The following is a 9,719-nucleotide window of genomic DNA, read 5'->3' as shown; positions in this document are numbered from 1 at the left end:
GGCGGCGCGCCCTGGGCGGGCGCGGGGGGGGCCGCCGGCGGCGGCTGGAGACACAAGTGTGCGGCCTATGTGCTGGCGCTCCGACCCTGGAGCTTCAGCGCCTCGCTCACCCCTGTGGCGCTGGGCAGCGCCCTGGCGTACCGCGCTGAGGGAACGCTGGACCCGGGGCTGCTGCTGGGAAGCGCCGTGACCGTCCTGGCTGTGCACGGGGCCGGCAACTTGGTGAATACGTACTATGACTTTTCCAAAGGCATCGATCACAAGAAGAGTGATGACAGGACATTGGTGGACCAGATTTTGGAGCCGCAGGATGTAGTCCGGTTTGGAGTCTTTCTCTACACCGTGGGCTGTATCTGTGCTGCTGGGCTCTACGCGGTCTCGACGCTGAAGCTGGAGCATCTGGCCCTGATTTACTTTGGAGGACTTTCCAGCTCCTTCCTTTATACCGGAGGTGAGTGCTGCATCCCTTGTGAATCTGAATGTAAAAGTGACAGAATCAGCTGAATTGTCAAGAGGTTTCTAGAAGACACACGTGATCTATCTAGTGCACTGCAATAAAATATTTGTGGTATTTCCTGAAGTACTGGCATGTAAACTTGTATTCTTTGCAGTTGTATGCTGTGGGAAGAGTCATACTAAGATCTTCAGTTGGATAGTGGTGTTGAGGCATTGTTGTTTACATGTATGGCTTTAGATGCTTACCAGAACAGTTGCTGAATCTTTTTGTGAAGTTTATCTCATATTCTTTATCCTTTTTGTGAAGTTTATCTCATATCTTTTTATGAAGTTTATCTCATGTCCTTTAGCAGTGTTGCTAATGGCACATTTTCTTTCCTTTGGTGGGAATGTTACTTTGCTTTGGAATGTTCCATTGTTATTCTTTAGATGGAGCTTCACTGTGAATGCTTTATAGTACAGTTTGTGATTCTTCTTAATAAGACAAGGATATTTTAGTGTTTTCCTGTGTTGGATAGATACAAACATCATTAGTAGGAGAAGAAAAAGCAACTTAGTTTCTAATTGTCAGACTTCCAGTTTTGTGTGTTTCCTGAAAGCATCTTGCCAGTTTTGCATTTCGTTCTGAGCATTTTCTGTATTTCTTCAGGATCAGGTTCTAGTATGCATGATCACACTGCAAAGTACCTTATTTCTATAGGTTTTTGCAGAGACAAGTATTTCTAGGTGGGTATTAAAACCTGGTCTATTTGTTGGGAAACCCAGAAGAAGACAGGAATTACGAATCTGACTCCGTGTTCTCAGAAGGCTAATTTATTACTTTATAATACTATATCATACTAAAGAATACAGAAAGGATACTTTAAGGTTCTTCCTAAATAAGGATACTTACTGAATGCTAAAAAGATAATAATGGAAACTCATGACTCTTTCCAGGGTCCTGACACAGCTTGGCCATAATTGGCCAAAGAGTGAAAACAACTCACACAAGAATCCAATCAAACAATCTCCAAACACATTCCACACAGGAGAATCAAATGAAATAAGAATTATTTTCCTTTTTTTCTGAGGCCTCTCAGCTTCCCAGGAGAAAAACCCTGGGTGAAGGGATTTTTCACAGAGTGTGAATGCCAAATTGGCCCTTAGTTTTTGTTACGTTATTTGTCTGGAGAAATTCTTATCTTAAAAAAGAAGACAGAAATAACATGTTTCTTGTTCATAGCTGCATGTGCTTTGGTTGTTTTGTAGTATTCCTGTGGGAAAGGCTGAACTGTTATGTGTCCATTCTCTTCTATCATTTGAATTCTTTAATAACGCTTGATTTTATTCTTGTGTCTTGCCACAGGAATTGGATTTAAATATGTTGCCCTTGGCGATGTGGTGATCCTGATCACCTTTGGGCCCCTGGCTGTGGTGTTTGCCCATGCAGTGCAGGTTGGTTACCTGTCCCTGACCCCCCTGCTCTACGCTGTCCCTCTGGCCCTCAGCACTGAGGCCATCCTGCACAGCAACAACACCCGGGACATGGAGTCAGACCGGCAGGCTGGAATTGTCACCTTGGCCATCCTCATTGGCCCCACCTTCTCCTACATGCTCTACACTGTGCTGCTCTTCCTGCCCTACCTGATTTTCTGTGTGCTGGCCACACGCTACACCATCAGCATGGCACTGCCCCTGCTCACCATCCCCATGGCATTTTCACTGGAGAGACAGTTCCGGAGTCAGAACTTCAACAAAATTCCTCAGAGGACAGCCAAACTCAATCTGCTGCTGGGGCTTTTCTATGTTTTTGGCATTACATTGGCACCAGCTGGTGCTCTACCCAAACTGTGAAAGGAGCTGTAGGGTCAGGCCTCATAATTCACTCTTCATGCCAATTAACAGTGGATGTTATGAATAAATGGCCCATTATGGACAGTGAGAAGAATGGAAAGACCACCTTGCACTGTTGATAGTGAATGTTATGATTTCTGGTCTTGGATAGCTTATACAACACAGCTTATACTTTCAAAAAAGTGATTTATCAGTTCTTCAGAAGGGGAGAACTGTGTGGCTTTGCATTAAGGAACAAGGTGACATAAGGTCAAGGAAATGTTTAAAGAACCTCATCCTTCTGCTACCTAATTTTTTCACTGTCAGTTCAATGAAAGATAGAGCCTCAAATCACACTCTCCATTCACTTCACAAGCACAATGATTCTTCTTATCACTTCTTTTCTTATAGTGGTGAAGGAGTCCAGTGGCTCCCATATGGGAATCAGAAAACACTGCCAAATGTTTAGTATCACAACGTAGGTGCCATTAATTCACTGTCTTGTAAGTGTATTTCATCTTCATCTGTAGTATGTTTTCATTTTTGTTTTGCTTTTCGTAGCCAAATTTTGAGCTTTTATTTCCAAGCCCCCTGAAATGCACTAGATATTGATTCATGAACTATTGCTTCTGCTTGTCCCATATAGTCTAGAAATTTCAAAGTTACAGATCTCTGTGGGTTGTGGTGCTAAAATGGAGCATGAATAGCCCACTGCACAAACTTTAGGCCAAAACCAGTAAATCTGTATTCTGCCACAAAAGCTGAAGCTGTAAATGCAAACTGTGCAACTGGAAAGCCCTTAATGGGTAGCAAAACAAATTGTTTCCATTTTTGCATTTGCTTAGAATTTACTTTCTGAAATGACAGTTTTTGAGTTTGGGGGAGCTGACAGAGTGCCAAATTTCTCTGAATAGCTATGGATTAATGGATACATAGGTGGAAAACAAATTCTTGATTTTAAAAAAGGTGGGTTTTTTTCAATTTGTTTTTCTCTGTTTATTTAGAGTATTATTCACAGTATTATAGTGAAATGTCTTATTATAAGAAGCCCAGTTCACCAAAGAAGAAAGATAAAGTATTAGAAGAAAACAAGTCTGGATTATTGCATTGGCTCTGCATAAAAATTAGGACTGGAAACTGGAATAAACCAATTTTGTTAACAAGATTTTTCCTAATGGAGTCCAGAATTTGTGTCACTGAATCACAGTTAAGTGATCTCTGCAGGGAAGTTCCCCACTCTATACCTTACAGCATTGCTTTGTTTTCTCCTGCAGTTCTTGCCACTTGCTGTTCATGTGGCCCTTTGGAGAGTTGATTGTTTCAGCAGCTATGCAGCTGTGTGAAAAACACGCCAAACACAATGGGGAAAATATGTGCCTTCCAGTGCAAAGCTGGATTTGATCCATACCATATTACTTAGTGGCAACTGAATTCTCTTCAGTGTTATTTAGTACCTGTGCACGGGTTTTCCTGAAAAGCTTCTTTGCAGGAGCTGTGATAAGCTCAGAGGAATTGACACAAGTGTTGAACTAGAGCTCCTGGTGCCAGTCACAGCCTTGCATTTGTGTGTGTGTGAATCTTACACAGGAGCAATAAAATAGCAATAAACTCAGAGGTGTTACCCTGCATCTGGCACAGGTAAGTTATGCCCTCATGGTGTAAATCTGCAAGATCCAAGTGTCCCATCAGTGGGTTGTACTGCCAGCTGTAAAGCTGAGTTGATGGTACCAGATTACATGGTACAGCTATTTAGAGATGAGTTTTATGGCTTCATGTTATCCAGTGTTCCCCAGCAGTTACACCTGAGCTGAAGTTAATGGGGAGGAGTCTTTGCAGGCCTATTTAATGAGCCACACTTTCATCTTTTATTTATTAAAATGGGCAAATGATCTCTCTAATCTGGCTAGGCACTGGACAAGAAGAGATGCACTTCAGCTACAGCAAAATACTTGTTAGGAATAAAAACACAAAGAGAAAATGCAAGAGTTCAGCTCAGATGGAGGGGGATATCCAGAAGGCTTTGGAAACTATTCAATGCAGATATACACACCAGAGTTTCTACTGTTGCTTCTTTGTGGACCTACAGAATAAAGAAGAGCCTAGCTCCAATATCCATTTCACATTTCTGCAAACCAAAAGCTTTTGTAGGGATAAGTAAGGGCTGAGCTGACAAATCTGTTAACCTTGCAATTGGGGATATGCAAGTTTATTGGGTTAATCCTGCCCTTTGTGTGCTTCATTTTAGGATAGCTTGGTTTTTAATAGCTTTCCATTTCAAAGAATGGTTAGTTACCTTTTCTCTACTTTTTTTACAAAAACTAGAGTACTCCAGCTAAATTCCTTAAAGTAACTTGGCTTATGTCTTTGATAACTGTAATTGTAATAATGGGAAGATCATTGGAGTATGTAACTCTTACTGTATCTTGACTACCCTTTCTTGGGTAGGATGTCTACTTAGGGCTTGAAAGGACCAGTGCTTTTTGTTACTAAGATGAAACAGGTCATTATTACAAAAATCTGTGTGTGGAACACTTTCTGAGGTAGGGGGAATTAAAAGTATTTAAAAGTAAAACTGAGATGAAAATTTGGTAATTTCTTACTAGCAGATGCTGGTTGCCTCCAATTTCCTCTCTTTGAAAAACAGTATCATTCCAGGTTCTTGAGGATATTAGTAATAACACATTCTTCACCATGGTTTTGATGAAGTCATTTAACTTCTCTGTGTCTCAGAAAACAGCTAATTTTTGTAACTTACAGGGTTGCTGAGCTGACATCATTGTCATAAAGAGCTTTGAAAGTAAAAAGTGTTTTATCTCTGTGCTTTCCAAAAAGCTTGTTAGTATTAGAAAACATTTTAGATACAAATTAACATAAAGGGTGACTTAACCAATGTAATTAGGCCAAAATAACCTACACATATAATCAGTGAGTGGTAAGAGAGGTTCATTTATTGGTTTGCTTTGTGATGAAGATGCTGGGTCTCTTCCCCTTACCCCACTCTTCCCTGTCCCATGCTACTTTCCCTGAATATAAACTTTAGAAACTTCTTGCAGGTTACTCATGATGAGCTGTATTGCTGTGTGATGAATGTGCACTGGTAGATGAACTGATCTGTAGCCCATCTGTTAATGTGTTCTAAAGCACCTCCTGGCCTTTCTTCTTACCCAATAAACTGTCTGAATGTTACTCAGTTAATTATGCTATGTTTGATTCTTTTATATTACTCAAGTTGTATTTTTACACATGGATTAAAACATGGTCACAAAAGAAAGAAGGTCTTCATCTGTGTCTTGGTTTGGAAAGACAGGTGTGTGCTAAGGAAGGCAGGAGCCTTCCCTAAAATGGAAAATGTAACCCCCCTCCCTCTGAATTGCTATAAATTTGAAATTAAGGGGGGCTCTCAGGCAAAGATATGGGAGCAGGAATAACAGTTCTTTATTAGGGAAGAAAATAAAAATAAAATAAACAATGCAGTAAACCAAACCAACCCCGACAGAATCAGAGCCCAACCTGACACCCTGTGGGTCAGGGTGCTGGCAGCAGTCCCATTGGAATTGTGGCTGCAGCCCTCCTGCAGTGTCAGGGGTGGTTCTGCTGGAGCAGGGATCCTGGAGAAAGGTGCAGTCTTCCTCTAGAGATCGAGGGGAAGAGGCAGCTGCTGTTCCTCTGGGAAATCCAGTGGAAAGGCTGTGGTGGTGTCCCAAAAATCTCAGATTATACCCAGGTAGGGATGCTTGGCTCTCCCCTCTGGGCAGAGCAGTTCCCAAGGGGATGCTGTAATTTTTATCATCCATGCAGTGACACTCACTGGTCCATTATCAGCAGATGTCTCCCCAGAGGGAGGATTGGTTTGTGGAAGAGATAAAGAAAACTGCCCAACTAACAGAAGACAACTGCCACACCTCTAACAGATGGCAAATAGAATACACATTGCCTTGCAATCTAGGACAATCTGCCATGTTTATAGTGTAAGTGCCTGAAGAATCATACTTTTTTTTGTGTAAAAGTCCTTTTGTGAATCACATAGTCCTGTCCTTCCCTATCCCAAGGCAAACAGTTCTGTAGCAGTGATCATTTCCTACTAATGGCAGGCTTAGAATAGTTCTGGTATATTAATCAATGTGCAGAATTTTCTCTGATGCACTTTTCTGTGCCATGTACTGTTCAATATTTGTAAGGAGGTTTTAGCTGAACTTTAATACCTTTAATAAAGCTGAACTTTTTCATCCTCACCAGTGTGTTCTGCCAGTTTTCCAATGCTATGGTCGCTGCTCCATACAACTGTGACAGCATAATGCCTCCCCCATGTGTGTCATAAATGAGCCTAAAGCATGGTTTGAAATTTTCATGCCTTGGCCAGTGGCACAGTGTGCTTCACAAACACATTTAGAGATAGTTATAAGGATAAAACGCAGGATTGCGTGATATCAATACATGGCTGAGCTTTCCAAATAAGGAAGCTTCAATTCCAAATGGCTGCAGATGGCAGTGTTGCACTTCCATTGCTGCTGCAGAGCCTTTTTCCTACGGGAACCAGTGAGCTGTGTTTGCAAAGGATTTTTTAGTGTTTGGTTGTATCTCATTGGGTCTCCTCTAATGTAAGGGAACTTGAAAGTCAAGTGGCTGCAGATGAATTTCTATTGTGCAGATTATGACTGGACAGATGCTCCTGGTCTAGGCAGGTACTGGCAGAAATGGGCATTTGAAGAAAGCCAGTCAACTCTTAAATTTTAAAGCCTTTGCTGATGGCTTAATAAGGCTTAATACTCTTTCTGGTCAGATGAGGGCTGGGTTTTCAAAAGAGTGTGGGCAAGCTATGCATGAGGCGCAGCATATTTGTGGGGCAAAGAATGCCATGTCTGCACACTCTATGAGATGTACTTCTGTTCAGTCAATTGCTTTTAACACATCTTGAATCCCCAGTGAAAAATCTTGATATTTTATAGTGTTTTTAGTAAAATCAATGACATTGCCTAAAAATGTGTAAGTTTAATGAAGCTCAGCAGGGCTGGATTATTGCAGCTGTATGTCTAAAGGAAACAGGCTCATTGCTGGACAGAATCATGCCCATGTTTTATTGTCTGAAACAAGGTCTTTGTGCTTTTCTGAAGTCAGAGTAAGACTCAAAATGAACTAATTTGTCATGGGATTTTGTTACAATGTCTTCTGATGATAACTCTTAATGTTGTCACTGTTTATTCTTGCTACATCTTGAGGGAAACCTGTGTTCTAATCCAGATATTTCAGCGGCCACAAGGATTTGTATTAATGACAAATAAAAACTTGAAGGACCTAGTTAAGCATTCCTTTGGGGTCAGCTGAGAGAGTGTGACTTGCTCCAACACTTATCTCACTGATCTGCAGGTCCATTCCTTCAGAAAGAAACCTGTGTTTGTGCATCTTTCCCAGGCTTCATGCATGCACTATCCTGAGTGAGAAGTTCACACACCAGACTTCACAACCTCTCCACATTAAGACCCAAATGTTTTTGAAAAGCAGAACAAATCCAAACAAAACAAAACTATAACCCCTGACTGTCCTCTGCTGAGTACTCCTTGGCTTGCCAGGACCTGAGTGATTTGAAGCATTAAAAATGTATGGCACCATCAAGTTACTCTATCATGAAACAAAAACGAGGAGAAGCTGCTCTTTAAGGAGATGGCTGATCAAGATGAACATGCTGGCTGGGAGATGTGTCACAGGCAGATTGTCTGGAAGCAAGGAAAGCAGTGAACCTTGCTAAAACACTGGGTCACAAATGCTGCTCTGGGAGCTTGAAAACATGGAGAGCTTTAGAAACAAGAAGTTAGGGTCTGCCTCCTCCATCTGCCTCCTGGTTGGCACCTTTCAGATGCCTTGTCCTAAGCTGGAGTAGCACTGGGCAGGTCTGCTAGTCTGAATTCTGCCATAAACCTTGTTACACACAGATGGGTGTATTTATTTTTCACCTAATCGAGGAGAGAGACTTCTGGGCTTGTTTCCTTTTTAAGGGGACAAAGGATAGTTTTGTCACTCCATCAACAGGGGGCACATTCCTATAGACTATATAATCCTTTGTGTTCGTGGATGTTGTGAGCTGTTGTTTCACACTATCTGGGAGAAAGGTTTATCCCTCTCCTGTTCCAGTGGGAACACAAGGCAGAGCTGGTCTATCACAGCCTGACTTCCTTGTACCAGCAAAATCTTTATTTTTTTTTTCCCGGTGATGATTTAAAAGTTGTTACCTTGCAGGCAATGCCTCTGCTGGGTCATGTCATAAAAGATAATTGGGCACCTTCTATCCCAGCACAGTAAACTGAGATCATGACCTTTCAGGGGTTAGGAATCCAATTATCTGGAGAAACAGTTCCAGATTGAAATACCCTTCTAACCTCTTACTGCTTAGTTTTCCAAATCTGTGCTGGAAATTTCAAAAGTCGCCTAATAAAAAAGGTTGAAATTACCCTTACACAGCTTCCATGCAAGTTATTATTATCTAGTGATAATTCTATCTCTAAGCCTGCTTTGAGAACTTTCTGGATCCAGATGAGCCAAAGAGAACTGACATTTTAGAAGATTACACTTTTTTGCAAGCTCTCCAGGGTGACGCAGAGAGCTTGTGGGACTAACTGCATTTCAGATGCAGGAATTTTCTTCTTCCAGGAAACAAACGCCCTAGGAATTGTTTTCTTTAAGTTTTTAAAGCAACACAGAGCTGTGAGTTTTTTTGTTTAAAAGGCAGAACATATTAACAGAGCAGGCAGTGTGTAATCTGTTGTTCCTTGATCTGGCCACTACTGGTTCTCTGTGGGATACTGGTACGTAGTGGGAAATTTACCACCAAAGGAGTTAGGAACTTACACTGGTTTTGTCTGGGGTTTGAGTCCAGATGTTGCTACGACTGTTGTTTTTTATTAGTTTAATATATGCCGAAGTTGGCAAATATATGCTGAGAGCCAGGTGGGACAGATGAGATGTGACGAAGCTCTTGGATGATTGATAATGAGCAGGGAAAATCAATTGTGTTAATTTCTGGCTTGTCACTGGGTTGGAGAATTAATGAGAAAGTTCCTCTAACTTAATGGTATTTGCACATTATACAGACTGTGATGAAATGGTCTTCAGGCACTGCTTGGCATCACAACTGTGGGATTATTGTAGATCTAGAGGCAGGAACAGAAATCTACAAGCACAAAAACTCCTTTCCCAAACAGCCACCAAGCAAAGACAGACCACCTGAGAGAGCTGAAGAGAAAACAGAGACATCGTCTTTTGCTGCTTGTACTGTGCATTTAGGAACATATTGTAGGGGCTGTGGCTTTGGGGTGTGATGATTCGTATTGTGATTGGTGCTGTGCTACTGATAAACAATATCCTATGGGAATCCTTCCCTCCTAAGCAGGAGGCTACTGACAGTGCAGTGTTTTCTAGAAAGCTGTTGAAAATACTTGAAATATTTTAGTCCCCATCTT

At 41.5% G+C, this 9,719-nt stretch overlaps 1 protein-coding gene across 1 annotated transcript; it reads left to right on the top strand.

The window, feature by feature from the left end:
• On the top strand, nucleotides 1–5,539 carry UBIAD1 (UbiA prenyltransferase domain containing 1; the record flags this gene model as incomplete). The annotated part of the gene is made up of 2 exons (XM_031062343.1): nucleotides 1–451; nucleotides 1,802–5,539. Coding segments are annotated over 2 exons (939 nt in total), but the record flags the coding sequence as incomplete, so codon positions are not given.
• Between the last annotated feature and the right edge of the window lie 4,180 nt (nucleotides 5,540–9,719).

Source organism: Geospiza fortis, unplaced genomic scaffold (genome assembly GCF_000277835.1).
Source record: "Geospiza fortis unplaced genomic scaffold, GeoFor_1.0 scaffold132, whole genome shotgun sequence".
NCBI classification, from domain to species: domain Eukaryota; kingdom Metazoa; phylum Chordata; class Aves; order Passeriformes; family Thraupidae; genus Geospiza; species Geospiza fortis.
Note: the sequence above shows the minus strand (reverse complement) of the source record. Positions and strands in the feature narration are given on the sequence as shown.